Source organism: Ambystoma mexicanum, chromosome 1p (assembly GCF_040938575.1).
Source record: "Ambystoma mexicanum isolate Mex_15411 chromosome 1p, UKY_AmexF1_1, whole genome shotgun sequence".
In the NCBI taxonomy this organism is placed as follows: Eukaryota; Metazoa; Chordata; class Amphibia; order Caudata; family Ambystomatidae; genus Ambystoma; species Ambystoma mexicanum.
In genome coordinates, this window is record NC_090921.1 from 1,142,373,263 (window position 1) to 1,142,393,264 (window position 20,002).

The 20,002-nt window shown below is 44.1% G+C and overlaps 1 protein-coding gene across 1 annotated transcript in view; it reads right to left on the reverse strand.

Moving 5' to 3' along the window:
- The window catches only part of LOC138449858 (protein NKG7-like), a 149,816-nt gene that overhangs the window by 29,933 nt on the left and 99,881 nt on the right, over window positions 1–20,002 (reverse strand). The window contains exons 3-4 of the mRNA XM_069604797.1: window positions 7,008–7,154; window positions 3,019–3,144 (exon numbers count right to left, since the gene is read on the reverse strand). Coding sequence (XP_069460898.1) covers window positions 3,019–3,144; window positions 7,008–7,154 — 273 coding nt within the window. The remainder of the gene's footprint in view (window positions 1–3,018; window positions 3,145–7,007; window positions 7,155–20,002) is intronic.

Below are 20,002 nucleotides of genomic sequence, written 5' to 3' on the forward strand. Positions count from 1 at the left end.
CTTCTCTCTCTGTCCCACCCCTCCGCTGGTTTCCCTCTCCCTCTCTTGGCCAGGCGCTGCCGTTCTCGCAGCTTTGGGATCTCGCTCCGTTCATTTTGCCTTGTTCGCGATTCCGCTCTGTGGAACTGCTGGTCTGTCCTATCTCCGTCCTTCTTCTTTCCGCTCCTTGCAACCCGCTCCTCTGGGTTCTTTGCTCTGCTGCTGCTGCTCTTTCATAGTTGTTTTCCAGTGCAGCCCTGTTTACTTTCTCACCTGCCATTCATAACATTGAACATACTCTCCTTCATAACCACCAGAGCCCATCTTCCATCGGTCCTCGAGGAGGAGTCATTCCGCAGCTACATTACCTTTGTCGGGGTTTTTTTGTGCCTACATCAGGCTTTTTTCCCACTCAGTCTTTCCCGGGAAGAGGGTCCAAAGGGGGTCCTGCTCTGTCAGATCTCACTGTGGCTTTTTCTCAGGTTTGACAAGTACTTCATAAAAAAAAGAAGAAGGCGGACTACAGAGCTCACAGACCCCAGATACCATCCAGCTGCGGATCCAGTCTCTCAGGTGAGGAGAAGGAGTAGGAGAGTCAGGATACAGGGGTTGGGCAGCCCAAGGGGGCTGACAACCGCAAGTTGCTGGTCTTTATATAGGCTTCAAAATGAAGAACTTGCCCAAAACCATGGTTGAATCAGAAGTTACTTCACACAATCCACATATGGGGTTCCCGACCTCATCCAAACTCACAACAGAAATTCAGATGTCCAATTGTTCAGTGTCCTTCCATAAATTCATTTGAATTCAGCGATCGAGCCAGTGGGGATTCGTGTGTGCATTTTTGGAAGATTTACCAAGACTTATTTTGTAGCTGAATATGTTTGTGAATCTTTGGCTGTATATCTGCTATTCCTTTATGTGGTATTAGTTACTGTTCACCTGAGGAAGGAGTGATGCATCCAATGGAGTCATCACAGATTCCCCGGTGGTGACCTCCTCCCATGTGCCAGGGAATGGCAGCTGCTACGTGATCCTGACCCTCGGTTGGTTATAGGAGATCTGAAAAGTTATAAGAGATTCTACAGAAAGACTGTTACAGAACGTATTGCTTAAAAAAGAACTTTGTGAGTCCAGTGAAGAGACACTTTTGCCATGCTATTTAAGAATCCTGGGGAAGAGAAACACCCTCTGGATACAAGGGTATTTACCTCAGAGAACATTTTCCTTGGAGGTATTCTTATACATTTTTTGTTTTGAAAACTTTTGCCAACTTCAAGTTAAAGACATTTCCTTGTACCCCTTTGTTGTTTTGTTTATAGTGTGAGGGTCAGGATAGGGCGTTTTGGACACAAGGGCGGCTGTTCAGTTACTGACATCCTGACACAGACAGATCCTTAATTTTTGGTTTCTAGGTAGGGAAGTTCCTTTTTAGAATAGGGAGAGAGAGGCATTTTCCCAGCCCATTTGTATTTAATAAGTGTCTTTAACTAAAAACTTGACAACTTTGTGTCCAGCTTTCTTTTCTGACTCCTCACAAAGGTCTATGCCTGAAAAGGCATAAAGTTAACACTATTGGATGAAAGCAAAGATAAAATCCATTTGTTTCAAAACCATTGGCTATGCTGTAAAAAATGTAACACATATACAGCAGCTGTCCTTACAAAACAGACAATGAGGACTAAAGTAACCAAAATACAAACAATTGGTCCTGTTGATCTTGAAATTCCCAAAATTATATTTTATTTATAATCATATATAAAAATATATTTCTTCATGAAGTATGTCACAAGACAATTAAAAACATCTGTCATACTACAAATTCTTTGTGCAAAGTACATATTACAAGAAAAACAAGAAAAAGCACAGATGTCTCCATGAAAAACAGATTCATAAACAACTGTTAAAAACGTGTCAACTGAACAAAGTTCAATATCATCTCTAAGATTTAATTCTTAGGGTTTATTTATTTAATTTTTTTGTTTCTTAGCATTCTGTTTAAAGCGCTCACACAGCCCGGGGGCATCGAGGCGCTGTTACAGGAGTATGTCTTAGTTGCGTATTTCCAACACGCTTAATACCCAGAGGTTTCTAAGCACGGACCTGGGGATTGAACCTGTGTTGCTTCAGAGCACGTTGCTGCTGAGCTATCCTCCCGGGTTCAATCATCCATTGCCCCTTAGGTATCCTCTAAACAGGGCAAATGGTAAAGAATGTAATAGCAGATAAAAAAGAAGAAATGTATTCCGGTAAAGTACTTTGAAGCTCATATTCGAGTTCTGCATACAATCTGTGGAGGGGACCTGTTACATTTATCCGTTTGCGTAGGTAGGTCTCCTCTTTGTAATTTTCCACTTTTACATGGCCAAGGGGCGGACTGCAAAAGTGTAATGTAAAATGGTGGCATACTCGCTAGTTCATCACCCTTTGGCCTTCAGCCGTGCAAAATAAGTAAATGCTGCCTGCCATTTACGCATGTGAAGCAGCGTTTACAATGGATTCCTATGCTGTCAGCTTGGTTTTTTGCTGGTGTAAAAAGCAGGCGGATTCTTCAGTGTTTGCATGACGGAGCGGAGGAGGCAGGATTGTAACTTAAGATCCACCCCTCCTCTATGCCCTGCAAATGGTTGAAAACGAGCCGTACATTTCATTGGATGCATAAACGTCTCATGCAGGACTTTAATGCTTTTAATTAACAGTACGACTCAAAGAAAATGAGCCCGATTGAGGTGATTCCGCAACTGAAATGTGTTAATACATGTGCTTTTTCGAGTGCATGTCCTGCAGAACTGTGAACAAGTCTTTCTTTAATTCTCATGTCTGCGCTGTCCTCCAACAGAGAAGCTTGTGCCCCGAATTGCCTTTGAGTGCGGTTCAAGTACTTCATTCAGAGGAGGGTATGTGTTATGGTGCAGGGATTAATGGAAGACCCAGCACAGAGGCCTTCATAATGCAGAAAGGAGAAAAAATAAATAGCAAAAACTTGCAACAGAATCAAAGAGTTTACTATAGGCATATTACACGATTCAGAATACCCACCTGCGATGCAGAAGGATGGAAAAGCTACCCAGCCCAGAAAGAAAGACCAGCCATACAGCGTATCTACATGCTGGATTTCTGCAGTCTTCGCGGTGTAAACAGCCATGGCAATGGTCAGGAACACAGCTGAAAGCAGATGGAAAGCGACAGGGTTACATCACTTACAGGACCAACAGAGATCCCTGAGAAAGACAGCGCTCTTTCTCTGCATCCTAACAGCCCCATCCTAACAGCCCCTCGAATACACTAGGGGTGCAGAGCCCAATGAGGAAGTACAGAGATAGTCCAACAGATCATCCATCAGCACCTCGAAGACTGTGCAAAATTGTGCAAATAATGTTGTCAGCAAATGCTTTTCGAGATGGACTACATTATGGAAACGTTAGTAAGGCATTTCCAGTTGCTGTGGTGGCCCTGAGCTGTGTATCGCAAGCCTGTCTTGTGCTAAGCAACCAGTCATTTTCTTTATCATATGGTGGCGCTTTCTGAAATTTGTTACACTGTGCCTACCAAGTTTCAGACTGAGGGGCTCATGTTCTTCAGTGGTGTGACGTGAATGGAAGGCGTAAGAGCCTCGAGAAAGGCTGCAAACGCCTTCCATTCACGTTACACCACATTTGCAATCATTTGTATGGCGGAGAAAATGAGCAGAACGCAACTTGTGTATCTACCACCTTACTTCCTCTCCACCATACAAATGCTCATGCTGGCACAAATGCTGGAGATTCCTATGGGGTCCGCCTGCTTTGCATAAAGCAGCCAGACCCCAGTGGGATCCATTGTAAACGCTGCCTGCCATGCTCGCATAACAAAAGAGGTGAAGGTTCGCAGGTTTCGAATTAATCTTAACCCCTGGCATTGGCGTGCCAACCCTCCACACAATCGTGTTTTGCCTGCCATTACAAAAGGGGACAGACCAAATGCAAATCAGGGGCAGTACAGCCTGAACTGCTAGGTCACATACCTTCTGCACAGGACCACAAGCATCCCCAGACATGTTTCGGCCTCTTTGGGCATCAACAGTGAGGAGTAGCTTGGGTCTCTAGGCATGGCAGGCAGTGTGCACAGTTAAAATTAAATGCTACCTGACATGCTCACTTGTTGGACAGCGTTTTTTGTAATTGTGACCATTGCTTGCCAATGCTCGCATGTTGGGCAGCGTTTAGTTGTAATTGTGAGTGCCACTTTCCATGCGAGCATAGCAAGATACTCTCACAATTGAAAGTGAACCCTGAATGACATGCAAGTTTGCCAGGCAGCGTTTACTCACTATGGAAGGCATAGTGCAAAAGTCCAGGGCAAAAGGCGGCATACGAACAGAACACCGCCTTCTGTCCTGCGCTTTTGCAATCTGCCTTGCAAATGACAATTTGGTGGCGGGGAGGCGCCTACTTGTATGTCAACACATAATGGCTCCCCACTGACAAATTACTCATTTAATCGAAATGAGTGTCTTTGGAGGCACATGCCGACTAGAAGCCATGTTGGCATTAGGCAAAATATCACTGGCAAGCCTATGCCGTATGTTGAGAGTTACTACTGCCTCCCAAACAACACTAATAAGCACTGGGAAAGCACATAGTTTTGGGTTTTGGTGAAGGCAGCGGAAAGAGAGCTTGCAAGAAGAAGGGAAAAGAGATGAACAGATTGAAAGAGGGTAAATGAGGAGTGAGGAAAGGAAGGAACAAAGAGCGAGTGAGGGAAACAGTGAGCGTGCATGTCACTGTTCTCAGATGTAGGGGCAGGAACAGGGAAGGTGGTGCAATTCAAAGGGAGATACAAATACACCACTGCAACTTTGATCATAATGGTAAAATAGATGCTGAAAAACAAGTCAGCATCTGGATCCAGTAGAAACCATTTGTAAATGGTCAAATGGATTTTTTGCCATGACACCGGGAAAATATGAGTCGGCAGAGTCTGTTGATGGCATGGGGTTGGATTTCTCAAGTGTTTTCGTGTCCACTGTAAGACTGCGAGACCCTTATGCTAGTGAAACTGCCATCTAAGAAATTATTGCTACTGGATCCAGTTGTGGCATGCAGGGTTCAAGAAATGAATGTACAGCAGAAAGAACAGTGAAACATAAAATCACCCTTGTGACTTTCATGATAGCAATTCAGGAGATGTTTAAAAACCCACATGTGAGTAACTGGATTGATTAGAAACCACTTGGAAATAGCCAACTTAAATGCATGAGGACGCCTTCAGGTGAAAAACATGAGAGATCAAAGCAGGGATGCGTCACATGGCTCAATGTCAGCTCCTACTAAATACATTAGTGGCAGTTGGATTTTGAGACATTGGCCTATATCTAAATATTCAGCTAATAAACAATGAACATTCAGTTGATACTAAGGCCTAAGGCTAAAAGTATTTTCTTCAAGTTTCACCGAGACATTCTACCGCTTGCCCACTGCACAGCCAAATGGGACAGGAATGTATCACCTTCATGCCCTTTCTGTCCCTTCATGATAGAAGATGAACTGCCCTTTATTTTTTAACTGCCCTACCTATAACTCTGAGAGGGCCAAATGGCCCAGACCTTTGTGGGGTCATTTGCACGTAAGGACAATCTGCGCCGTACGCATACGCAGTTTTTGTGGCGGTTTCCACCTTTATTAATCTTGCTTTTAAGAGAAGAAGGATCCTTTTAAATTAAGCTGGACTGATGTCACACACTTTATTTTTTATTGGGCATTGGACATAAGAATTGGCACACTTGGCACCTTTTTTAATTTAATTGAGATTGATTTTTTTACTATAGTTTAATGTTGTATGAATGTATGAACTGCTTTCTTTTATGGTCGTTTTCTGCCGAAATAAAGAATAGGATATATGATATTTATATTCTCAGAGTTGTTAGGTGACCCACCAACGTAACTTTTTTTTTGTACTTTGCCTTGGTCTCACTTCTGTAGCCCATTAGCATTCAACAAAGCAATTTAATGTGACAAAGGTGTGAGATAAGAGAAAATACACCCCTGCCAAACAGACGTCTTAAAAGGCTTGCTAAGGAGGACTGACCAGAAGCAAGGGCAGATGCTGTTCATGTCCTGCCAATGCCTGCAAGGCATGAGGGTGGGAACAGTGCGAAAGTATTAGGATATACTCCTTCTCTAAATACCATCCTTCTCTCTCCATACTTCATAGCTCATTGGTGGTGCAACTAATAAATCAGTGACATATGCCCATTCTAAAATGGCCGTCCTATTAGTCGGATCGTACTCATATCCGCCTTAGATGAGGAGGCTGACTTGCAAAGTTTGGTTATGAGACTGCAACACAAAATGTTTCATGGATATTAATGCATTTTTACCACGTGGTGCTCAAAGGAAGAGTGTTGTGTATCTAAGTTTAACAACCAGCAAGGCTACATTTGGCAGAGACTACTTGGAGCATTGTGACACGAAATATGACACAATTCGGGAGTAGTGGACCACGCTTGACAGTGTCAGGACCCCCCACTGTCACATTTCATCAAGAATATCTTTTACAGATGGATGTGCCAAACTGTTCTATAGTTCGAAAAGCAATAACCAGATGGGAAAATAACCAGAGGGGAAATTGGCAGGGCTAGTGCAAGCTGCTACTTGTAAGAAGCCTTCCCGACAAAGGGCTGAGTGGCCTTTCACCGGAAATGAGTTTCCACAAAACCTTGTGATTTCCATACATACCAGTCAACCTCCATTCACAGGGAAACTGAGCACTCAGCCTTGTTCATCAAGTTACCACAGACAAGAACCTTGCCACTTATCCATCATCATGAGTTATCAGATGAGCGATCCACTCATTCTGTAGCATTCGGTGTGGGCTTCCCAACTTCGAGGCACTTTGGACAAAGGAATAAAGCAGACATGCGCTCACCAGCCAGTTAAACAAATCAACACTTTTTAGGGGACCAAGAAGAAACGGTAAAACATTTCCCACATTGGGGGGTAGGATAGAAACCGGAAGGTATCAGCTTTTCAGATAGGCCATAATCCCACCTGAACAAATCGTCGAGATACTCGCCCCCATGGATCCATAGCGTTTGGCTGACAAATGGCTGGCGAAGGAGGCGCAGGCCGAGAAAATGGCTAAGAAACTGGTCACCACGGTAAGAATCATAAAGGCTCTGGTGGCATCAATGTATTCTGAAAGGGAGAACAGCAAAAAAATAGTTTAAGACTTTTGATCTCAAAGTTAGAGTTTAACTTCACCAAGTCAGTTGCTACAAATGACCAAGGGCTGGGACAGTGTGAGGCACATGTTAGGCTTACTTGACATGACAATGTGCACAAAGCTGACCGCAATTTTCAGTGGCACTAAATCAGCCTTTACCCACCTGTATCGCAAAGTAGGTTGTTAAGTTATGGTTGCATTTTCAACTTTGGTGAGAGTGTCTCTCATCTGCCTACGAAGAACCACTCTCACGCCTGCACTTTCTTTTTGCTGCAATGCAGTGTGGCCATCCGGCAGATTGGTTTGCCAGTAGCTGCATACATTATTTGGGTTATGTGTGGAGCTGGCATCCCACCAGCAATATGCACTGTGGCATTTAACATCCAACACGCCAGAGCCATTTGCGTCTCTTCAGTTTCCTGTCGGCCAGTGCTGGACTTCACTTTGTCTGTGTGAGGATGGCTAGCAGACTCCGTCTATGAGCGTGAGTTCCAGGGAGTGTGGGCTGTGTGTAGATTTAAGGCCAGCATTTGTGCCCATTGGGACCTGAAATGTCCTGCATAGCTCTGGGATAAACACTGGTGACTGCTTGCCTCGGGGTGCTGCCCTATATAGACCCTATTGTGTAAAGTCAAGGAGTTTCTCGCTTTAGGGCTCGGAGGAGTTTAGATGTCCCAACTTCCCTTACGTGAGCTTGGTAATGGGTAGGCTGCCCCCAGAAGCCCCGAGTTCCTGCCCTGAAAGAATGAACTATCAGGCCAGACATGGCAATGTGGCTTTAACAGCAGACCCTCTCTCTGGCTACACACGGTAGTATGTCTTGAGTTTGATTTATGAGTTGGCGCCAAGTAAGGTGCAAAGATGGAGTAATGTGAGCAGCCAGGACAGATGACCTGAACTTTAGGTCAGCTTCAGACTCTAGGGTTGGCTTAGCAATGGTATTGGACCAAGGAGCAGTCGGTCACTCTGGGACCGTGAGGAGTTAAGAGAAGCCAAAAGTATTATAGATCATATTTTCTGTGAAGGAAAATTATTGAATCAGATCCGTAATTTCACTATCTGCCCTAATAATTTAAGTGATCAACCCCAACTTTGCTTGACAATTGGGTGGATTGTTGGAAAAGGTCGACATGAATACCTGAAAGGAGCATATGCGGTTAATGCGCAGGGCAATAGAATGATTTGGGGTGAATCGAATATTAAGACCATGACTGCCTATTTGCATGATCACATTGGAGACTTGTCCAGATTAAATGAAAATAGCACTAACAAAATCATTGATAAATGGTCTTAAGCAGCACAACATTTCGATACTACAGGTACAAGTGGGTGTACACTTAATCCGAGACTAAAGTTTATGATGTAAATATTGATGAGCGTGAACGATTACTGAGACATCAGATAAGGAAAACACAGCAAAATAGTCAACGGGGTCATTAAAAGCTTGCTGCTATCCTGCCAGTAATTCCGGCAGGATACTGCCAAACGTTATTATCGTTCCTGCCACCTGATAGGTCGGAATTACTGGCATATTACAGGTGGCGTGAATACTGGTAAATCCCCATTGCATGGAGTCCCGTAGAACTCCATGGGGGGATTGCTGCCCAGTAAAACTGCTGCAGGTAATACAGGCTGTTTTTTGCCAGTGGGGGCCTGATGTACCTCCAGCGCAGGTACACGGATTTACCGACACGTTCATTTTTGACTAGCAAACTTGTAATGAGACCAATGTCTGAACATAGGATACATTTGGCTATCAAACGTTTGCCAAACAGATATAGAAACTCGATTAGAAATTATAATTGCATGCAAATGCGGCACAATGGCAATTAATAGACCAGACTTTACAGATAAAACAGTAAAGCAGGAAATGAAACAAATTCCTTAGAACATATGAGCTGCGCACGTACAATCGCTCTATTGCAATGCCAACCTAACCATTACATCTTCTGACTTAGCCCTCTGTGCACACACACCATCTAAATACGCATAGTGTGAAGATGATCTGTGCAGTCCACAGCTCATGGCCCCGATGGGCTAGCCAAAGTTACTTTACAGATGGATCATGTAATGTGGCCTTCATTGCTGAATGAACTTTTTAAATCTGTGTCCAGAGATACCTGTGTACCTGATTCCTGGAAAAACCCTTTCTTGTCCCTGTCTGTAAAAGGGCTTGCGTGTTGACCCCTCAAACTATAGACTTTTAGCGATGCTGGATGTTTCAAGTAAAATCCTATCTAATATACCGCTAAAAGACTTTAAGAAGCAGGCAGAGCAAAATAACCTGATGCACACTCATCAAACTGGATTCTGGCCTGTTGTGAGCACAGTATACAATACTTGGACAGTGCAATATTTAATCTGTCGGACCTGGTCTAACCCCTCCTCTTGCCTGCTTTTGGTGTTCATTGACTTTGCTGCTGCATTTGGCAGCGTAAATCGATTGCTATTATGGGAAAAGCAGCAGAACGGTGGCCTTTAAAAACCAACTGTACATGGGTACTTCCATCAAAATCAAATTGGACAACAGTTGGAAATTAACTACCTCCATAGCTACTAATTAAGGATTGAAACAGGGCTGTGTCCTGGCCCCCTTGTGCAATTTGTATAGCTCACATTTGAAGGTTTATCTAGAAGATGCCAACTCCTTTCCACGCCATATAAATGCTTGCCCCATACATTGGTTGGCTTATGCTGATGACGTGGTAATACTAAATCAGATCCCAATCAGGCTCCAACGCTCCCTGCATGCACTGACTGCGTAAACCAAGGCTAATAACTTAAAAAATAATTACAACAAAACGAAGGTATTCATCTGTAGAAAAACCTCCATCATTTGAATTATAAATGGATCATGGATGGCAAGAACATGAAGAGGGTCAATCAACTTGTATAGCTCAGGGTGCTTCTCAGTAGTCAACACTAAGACTTGCCTTTCGGGACCATGAGACCACCAGATAGCTAAACAATGTTTTTACAAATAAAGACCTTCACTCGCACTGTATACTGATCGTTGATCGAAGGGATGCTTACGATATATATAAATCCAGTATAATACCGGGAATGATATAGGGTCTTGAAATATTCTCTGAAAAAGAGGTAACCTGGTTGAATGTTCCCGAGGGCAAGATATGGCGATTGAGGACTACAGAAGGGCTTCTCCATCGAAGCAGTAAGATTAGAACTGAGCTTGACGTTGCTGCTTAGTATGCTATATTTAAAGATATTTACCATGAATGCCCATTTCCTATTGGGCTATTTAGGGAAGCTTTTTGCTCATGGAAAAAATAAGTGTAACATTTTAGATCAATTCAACGACTATTGCATGCGATGCCATGAGCAAATTATTTGGCAAGTAGATTTGACATTGCACCTATCCCAACCTAAGACTAAACTAAGGAAAAGGGCTAATTGATGGGGTTGGGTGAATAATGCTCATTATATAAACAGCAACAGAAAAGTTTTCTCTGTGTATTTTATACAGAACATTGATTACCTCGTTTCACTGAAGGCCAGCACGGAGCAGGTGAGCATGGCACCCTATGTTTCACTGAAGGCCAGCATGCTAGCCTGGAACCCTATGCTTCACTGAAGGACAGTATGCTAGCCTGGCACCCTATGCTTCACTCAAGGACTGTATGTGAGCCTGGCACCCTATGTTTCACTGAAGGCCAGCAGCCAGCAGGTGAGCATGGCACCTTATGCTTTACTGAAGGCCAGTAGGTGAGCCCGGCACCCTATGCCTCACTGAAGGCCAGCAGCCAGCAGGTGAGCATGGCACCTTATGCTTTACTGAAGGCCAGTAGGTGAGACCGGCACCCTATGCCTCACTGAAGGCCAGCAGCCAGCAAGTGACTATTATTGCACCTCATGTTTCACTGAAGGCCAGTATGTGTGACAAATCAACTTCCGAGGCACCAGTGGTCCAGGGATGAATATCGGTTTCTAAACCATCAATCAACTCCACACCTCTAGTACACCAGAAAGGATCTGAACAGATTGGAATACAAGTGAATTATAAGACCTCCTTGTCCAATTTTGGTAACATGGATGGAATGGCAGGCTTATCTACGTAAGGTCATGGATCGTTGGTTAGTTGCAACACAGCGAAAATACAATTATTACCCAATGATAAAAGGGATGTCCAGTCAAGGTTGTATAAAAAATATATACTTTATTATTACTACAACAGACAGTTCTAGCACACTATAAATACAACCCACCCTGTAAAGGAACACCGAGGACAGACAGTTTCTCGAAAGGAAAGTGATGCACTCTGGACACTGACAGGAGGGTAGTTGGTAAAGTAATCCGTCTTACTCTACAAGGTTAATTGGTTCTAGCACCAAGGTGGCAAAGGGTCGTAACTGTCTCTATGGGCCTTTGGAGAAGGACCAGGGGGCATAACCACGATGTACCTGGTGCTGAAGACGTTCTTGGTGCTCGACAGCGTCAAAGCACTTCCAGGGCGCTTTGCAGCTCCTGAGACAGAGTTAGTGGCGGGAGACCGCTGCGTGTACCAGGCGGCAGGCAGTTTGGCGAGCGAGGCTGGACAGATGTCTGCAGGCTGTCCAGCGCAGAGGCTCTGGGCCAGGAATCGTTGTCTCTGTGCTGGTTTGGCTGAACTGGAATGCTGGTTGAGGCGGCTCAGACGGCTCTTGTGACTGTAGCGTGACAACAGTTAGCAGTGCAGCCGGATGCCGTTGGGGACTCGACTGTCTCAAAAATGTCCCTAAAAGATGGACGCTGGATGATGCTTGTGTGGCACTCTTCCTAGCTTCTTTGCAGGGCTAGAATCGTCCTTTCAAGGCGAACGGCCCAAAGCTCAGGAGAGTGATTGCAGGCAACAGCCTTTTCCTTATTTCAGATACTTTCTGGCACTTCCCACCTAGGAAGCTTGCTGGCAGAACCTACCAGGGCACATTGTGTGCTGGCTGAGTACCAGTTCTGGAGCTCCTGGAAGGGTCCTTTGAGTCTGATATTTATTTATTCTGCATTTTTAAAGTGCTCACACAGCCCGCCGGCATCGAGGTGCTGTTACAGGATTTTATTTTTGCGTAATTGTTTTTTTTGTCTTAGTTGCATATTTATAACGCAATTAAATACCCAAAGGTTTCGAAGCGCGGACCCAGGGATCAAACCTGTATTTCTTCTTGTCGTCTTGCTTCCAAGGTGAGCACGTTGCCGCTGAGCTATCTCTCCCTTTGTTCCATGGGAGATGTTTAGGGGAGGGTTTTTGCTTCCCTCTTGGAACTCCTGGCCTTCCTTTACTTGCATAAGATGTAAGGTAGACTGTACCTTCATCCCGGGTCCAAATGAGTCCTTCTTCTTACTCGTTTCAACGTCATCAGATGATTTGCTAAATGAGGGGTTCAGCCCTCTTTTAACACCAAATGGCCCCAGTGATTGGTGCAGGCGAAGCACACCTTAATGAACCAATCCTGGGTCCACATCAACAATCTTCTGTTATGCATGAGGTCAGGACCAGAGTGTTCTGCAACAGAACAGACAAGGGGTGACAACATACCTAAGTCCCACCCATCTTCCTGTCTGTTGTAGATCAAAGTGTCTCTCTGGTTAACTGAGCCCTCTGTGACTCTTGAATAAAGCACAGATTTCCCTTGAATATGTGGCGAGAGACGACTTCTTGTCTCTCCCAAATTACAACTTCTCCCCTCTCAAAGGGCTCTGCTCTGCATAGACACCTGCGGTAACTACTGGACCCAGACAGGCCATTCACTGCCTTTCATACAGAGAGGTGGGAACTAGCTTCAAGTTGACACATTGCATACCAAAGGGGCGTTAGCCCCGCCTTTCCTGTTGTCTATCCAGCAACCAAGCCCCTTCTCTAGGCTTGCTTCAGTTATCTCGTTAGTATGCACTGCCACTAGCCGGATTAGACAAAAGCAATGCAGATCCATGGAGCCTTTGATATTTAAATTAGGCTATCCATGGCTGGAGGAAGGTGTGCCTTCCTCCTACTTGAGATGTTTTGATGTACCCGAGGCTGTCACATTCCAGCTGTGACAGGGGAAGACAGCACCTGCAGGCTATGTCTTCCCAGAGTAAACGTGGCTATGCGTTTTGTGCGGGATGCAGATGAAATGTGCGCGGAATTGCCTCACACGTTTCTCGGAGGCAGATCTCACATCATTCATTTTCATTAATAAAAAATCAAAAAAGCGCAGGCGAGCGCACTCCCCTCGTGCGGATGGTCGAGTTCCTCACAATGTGAGCCTACCACTATTCTTCATTGAAGGCCAGCAGGTGAGCATGGCACCCTTTTTTCACTGAAGGCCAGCAGGTGAGCATGGCACCCTATGTTCACTGAAGTATGTGAGTCTGGCACCCTATGCTTCACTGAAGGCCAGCAGCCAGCATGTGAGCATGGCACCCTATGCTTCCCTGAATGCCTGCAGGTGAGCCTGGCACCCTATGCTTCACTGAAGGTCAGCAGCCAGCAGATGATCATGGCACCCTATGTTTAACTGAAGGCCAGCAGTCAGCAGGTGAGCATGGCATCCTATGTTTCACTGAAGCCCAGCAGTCAGCAGGTGAGCATGGCAACCTATGTTTCACTGAAGGCCAGCAACCAGAAGGTGAGCATGGCATCCCATGTTACACTGCTGGGTCCTGTTCCTTATGGAATCCCACATGCTCTATTTCTCGCTCTCCGATTTTTAAGTGTAAGGTAGTGCCATCAGTATGCTGAGCACTTTCACAAGTATGTCTCTTTGAAAGGCAGCCCTGAGGAGGTGAACTGGGTAATGAGGAACCCAGAGGCAATGGAAGCCATGATTGTGGACTCTGAAAGCCAATGAGGTAACATCTGAGTTTGTGAGAGAGCCACCATTCAGCAATGGTGTCCAACACCTCCCTGTCACCCAAGTACTCGATCTGGATGTGCAGTGCAATGGCATCCTTAAAATGCAACTACATTCTTGAGCTGCGTGCTCAAGTTGCCATGGTGGCTAAGGCCTCGTGTCTTTATCTCAGGACACTCAAAGGGTTGCGTCCCCTCGTTTCATCTGCGGATGTAGGATCATTGGTTCACACTTATTTCTGTCCACAGGTTTGGACTACAAAACTGTTCTATGTGCAAAGCAGCCTCTGTGCCAAACTATCAACTGTCAGCGTGTGCAGAATGCTATTGCTCAGATACAGCATCGTCTTCTGTGGCCCTTGCACATGCCCTCTATTCTGCACTAGTTCGCATGAGAAGGCACTGTCGAGTGGAAGCTGGCCAGTTTAGCATTCAAAGCTCTGCAGGGATGTGGCCAGACCATCTGTACAGAAGTCCTGTGCACTATGTACACCAGCCAGGTTTGAGAGTGTGCATTTGCCTCACCACACCAGCGACGCTTTCTCTGTCACTGGGATAGTCGCGCCTTCTCGAGTGCCGGGTCGGAATGGCCCATCTGCCACTCGGCCCATGGACGAAATCATGTGTAGTCCCTGGGGGCCGGTTTGGTAAAAAAACAAACATAAAGCACCTTTAACAGCATAATTAATCAAAGCAAGGTAACAGATGTTACCTTGCTTTGATGATTGATTTGCATGTATGATGTGTGCATCATAAATCATGATGCATGCATCATTCACATACTGCTGCAGCATGCGGCCAACTTTGCACCAGACCTCCAGATGAACTTAACTGGTCTGCTGTTAAATCTCAGTTACCAGTTTAATGGTATCCACTACAGAGTAATTGCTCATTTTACTATAGCCGATATGATAGCTCAGTGGGTTCAGCACTCGCTGCTGCGATGTGTGTGTGATCTGCAGGTTGCAGGTTTGAATCCCAGCAAGGCCATCTCAGCCTTTCATCCTTCTGAGGTCTATAAATGAGCACCAACACAGATTGGGTGATATTGTGTGCATATTAGTTCTATAAATAAGAGCTTAAGTGTTCTATACAATAACATATTATCATTTGGCCTTGGACGTCTGCTTGCATTCACAGTAATTTGACAATATGGATCTATATACAGATATTAATGATACATATGGTGATCCATTCTTGTATGAAATGTATATCACATTAGTGAAATCATAACCATATATTTTGTAGTGTACTAAGGAACAATGCTATTTGATGCCACTTCCTGTTTTGTCCAGGGGTGAAAGGTCGCATTTCATCGCTTCCAGGGATGTCACTTTCGGGTGGTGTCAAATGCCAACACTTCCGGTGATGTCATCAAAGGTCAAAGGTCGTGAGGTGAGGGGTGGGCCACTATTTCTTTGGTGTCCGGGCCTATTTCTTGTCCCAGTCCGACCCTTCTCGAGTGTCTACCTATTGCTTTTTCAGCTCAATGTTTTTCCTCTTCGGAACTCGTAAAACTCCTTTCTTCCGGTTAGCTTGTGTTCTGATATGTTAGGGCCTTTTGCATTGTATTGTTTCACCTTTGAGTGAGAGTTCGAATGTTTTAGAAAATTAACGGATTTACACGAAATTGAGGAACATTAAGCGCAAGGTAAGTGGGCACTGAACGCAGTTGCTAGGCAAAGACAATGGGTTGTGTGTGTCATTGAGAAGTAGGTATTTGCGTTTAGTGACCAGTTATTTTTTTGCGGGCGAGGGGGTTGAGTGGGGTTGTGACTCTTGATTGACAGCCAAGTCATGGCAATTCCTTCGTAGTTATATACACTGTTAACCTAAACATGAAAAGGTTTGGGATTTGTAACATTACGATCTTTCAGGTTATAATGTTGGGGTCTTGTACAGATCTCTTGAACAGTGCCCATTTTACCCATCATTTATATTGAAAAAACAAGTAATACATCAACTTCTGGTCGAATGTTATGAAATATTCTTATCCAGGATAAAAGTACCTTATATTGCCCACTAGAGGGAGATGTTAGCTCACCCAACGTCTCGAATAATGTTAACAACAAAAGACTGTTCAGAGATGTTACTTCAATAAGTCAACGTTCGAATGGTACCATATACATTGCAAACCACCCTGCAATCCTTTAATAACATCGTACAGTTTGTTAAGGGTTTTCGAGCTACATACAGTCCTGTATACAGCCCTCGAGGACCCAATTTATCACTGATTGGATTTCCAGAAAATATATGGGGCGGATACTGAAAAAGTAGTTTAAGTGAGACTAAGGGCCTCATTACAACCCTGGCGTTGGACCATGGTGCTTTTAGCACCATGGTCCATGCCGGATTCCGCCATGGTGGATGGCGGATTTACCGCCCCATTCCAAGGTTGGCGGGGCGGTAAATCCCCATTCACCATGGCCCCTTCCCCATTCCCATTTTTGGCCCATAGGGCTCAATGAGAATGGGGAAGGCGCTAATTACGGCACTGTAAATTACTGTGCCGTAATTAGCACCAAGGTCCCTTAGCTGGTTAGACTTTAACGCCTGCAAAAAGCAGGCGTTAAAGTGTGCATCTGGCGTTAAGGGTTTAACGGCGCCGCAGCCTTTTACGGCGCCGTTAACCCCTTAACGCCAGGGTTGTAATGAGGCCCTAAATCAACTAAGCTAAATAGAAAATTATGTAAGTAGAACTTAAGCAATTTTTTGTTGTAAGTTTTACTTACACTATTTTTTAGCTTAGTAAATCAGCTCCATGTACATATATATATTCACTGGAAAAATCTTAGTTACGGTGCAGTTAAGTTATGCAGATTTAACACAACAAATCCCTTGAAATTCAGCGGATGTGGGAAGTCATGAACAGCTTAACTTGGCGCGCTCCCCTTGATGTCGCCCATAATGGCATTTTGTTTGTCATTGTGAATCCTTTCTCTTATAATATGTATCTGCTCATGGGCTTTGCAATGGGAACGTGCCAAGTTAATCTGCGCAATTTACTGCATCTTAACTAAGGTTTTTTCAGTGAATTTCAAGGGTTTTGTTATACCATAATTTTTTTACAGCCCACTAGCAAGGGCCTTCGCTTCGACCATATCCACTCTATATTTTAAAACACTACCGGGCCACTAGCCATGACCTTCCGTTTCCACTATGTATGTTCCCCAAATATGCTTTTTTTGGACCCAATATGTTGACACGACCTTCGGCCATGACCACTATACATGTCTTTCAGGCCCACTAGCCAAGGCCAAATGGCTGTGCCCACTGTTTATTTTAAAACACTACTGGGCCAATAGCCATGGTCTTCCGTTTCCACTGTGTATGTTCCCCCAATATGCTTTTTTTGGACCCAATATGCTGACACGACCTTCGGCCATGGCCACTATACATGTCTTTCAGGCCCACTAGTCAGGGCAAAATGGCTGTGCCCACTGTTTATTTTAAAACACTACTGGGCCAATAGCCATGGTCTTCCGTTTCCACTGTGTATGTTCCCCCAATATGCTTTTTTTGGACCCAATATGCTGACACGACCTTCGGCCATGGCCACTATACATGTCTTTCAGGCCCACTAGTCAGGGCAAAATGGCTGTGCCCACTGTTTATTTTAAAACACTACTGGGCCAATAGCCATGGTCTTCCGTTTCCACTGTGTATGTTCCCCCAATATGCTTTTTTTGGACCCAATATGCTGACACGACCTTCGGCCATGGCCACTATACATGTCTTTCAGGCCCACTAGCCAGGGCCAAATGGCTGTGCCCACTGTATATTTTAAAACAGTACCGGGCCACTTGCCATGACCATGCCATGACCAGACTGCATATGTTCCCACAATATGTTTAATTTGGACCCATTCGGTGGCCACAATCTGTCTTTTGGGTCCAGTAGCCAGTGAGTACGGCTTTAAAAAAAACTGCAGAGCCACCAGCCATGTCCTTCGGCTATGGCGGCCCTCGGCCGAGTCCACAGTACATGTTCCCCCAATATGTTTCTTTTAGCCCCACTAGGTGGCTATGGCCTTCGGCCATGGCCACTGTACATGTATTTTGGGCCCCCTGGCCAGTGCCATATTGCACCCCTTGACATGTTGCCCCAATATGCCCCACACCTCACTGTAAAATATCCCTTTTTTGTATTAGTCTCATTTTTTTAACTTACTCTTTTTTTCTAAAGGTTTTTCACACAAGCATGGTTATATCAGCAATGAACTACAAATAGCCCAGAATATTGCAAAAATGTTGAGGTTATTTTGCGTGTGATGCACTTTCAAAAATAACCTTGAATGTGGAAAAAAATAACATTAAATTTGAAAAAATAACCTTGAAGAAGTGAAAATATTTTTTCTCTGAACTTGCTCCCCAAACCCCTAACTCCCCAATTTCACATGGAGTCTTCTTTCCCCACTCTATCTCGAGCCTGTTGCGAATTTCATAATATTTCCTCCTCCAAATTTCCTTTTCCTAACTTTTCAATTTCAGATAACCTTGAATACTGCCCTGAATATTAGCAAATATCTCTTGCATCGGTCAGCACTATTTTGTCTGCTAAATTGCAGCTAAATCCATCATACGAGTCAAAGGTTTGTTATGATTTAACACAAGAAAACCCTTGAAAATCAGCAGATGTGGGAAGTCATAACTAGCTTAACTCGGCGTGCTCCCGTTGATGTCATTGTGAATCCCTTCTCTTATATGTATGTGCTCATAGGCTTTGCAGTGGGACGGTGCTGAGTTACGCCTCTCTGCTGCAAAGCACCATGGGAGATATAGCTATATATTTAGGAGTAGGGGAGACCCCCTTCTCCGTCAAATATTTTAACAACTACTGGACATAATATCCCACAACCCCCCCCCCGTAAATCGAGACAACACTTTGTGCCCAAGTTGTTTCGTACCTTGTCTAATGCCGTGCAGCGTTTTCATTCTGTGCAGCTTTTCTCTATGGGGAAGTGAGAGTAGGCCGAAAACAGCTTTTCTTTTGTTTTCTTAATAACCTTTTCAGTTTTTAACAAATCTTTCCCAAAATTGGGGGAGGGAGAAAGTGGGAGCTGTGACAAACCTTTTGTTTGCACAATATCAGCCAAATCAATCATGCGAGCCAAAAGGTATTAGCAATGAATGTAACTTTCTGGTTTCCTGTGGAACTTGATACTCAACTTAACTGCAGAACATTGTTTGGCATTTAATCATTTTGATAGTGGAAAACAAAGTTTTATTGATAAAGTGCACAACTAAATATCTTCCTAACACACTCCGATACGTTCATACACATATCTCCAAACATGACCAACATGATATAAATTCAATTTATATATTAATGTGAAAATCCTTTTCCACCTGAGATCATTTAACAATAGCCATGAATCAAATGTTCTCCATATTGCTCAGTTCCCGTGTTTCTTGTATGGGCGAAGGGATATCTGCTTTTTCAAACTAATTTTCCCCTGCAAATCATTATTTTTAGATTAATGGGATATTTGCAATGCATCATTTATTATGCATGGGTTGGTGTCAAATATTGTTTGGGTTAAAATAGCTAATGCAATACGTTTGTTTTTCTTTTAACACTCTTTTGTTTTATCTTATTAAATGAAATAACACTGACAGGTCATCATAATCCACAACATATTTTAACATGTATTATATTCTATTATAACTAGATAATAACCAACTGATGGTAATCAGTATATCAATTAAGAGACATGAAAAACTGGATTGTCTTGCTGGGAGTCATAGCTGTGCACTTCAGGATGGACCAAGTGCACGAGCTCACTGTGCTGTCCACTTGCTGCACAGGTTGTGCGATTCTGTGACTTCATAATAATGTGCTGAGAAAAGGCCGGCCTCCTGTACTAGGAAGGTGACCGTGGTAGCCTGCTGGCCTCATTGCTGGTGTATAAGAGAGTTTGTCCAATCAATATCATATTTGCTTCTCTATGGAACCCTTCAGCCTTTTTTATTGGCCTCCGCAGGGGCTCTTTTATTC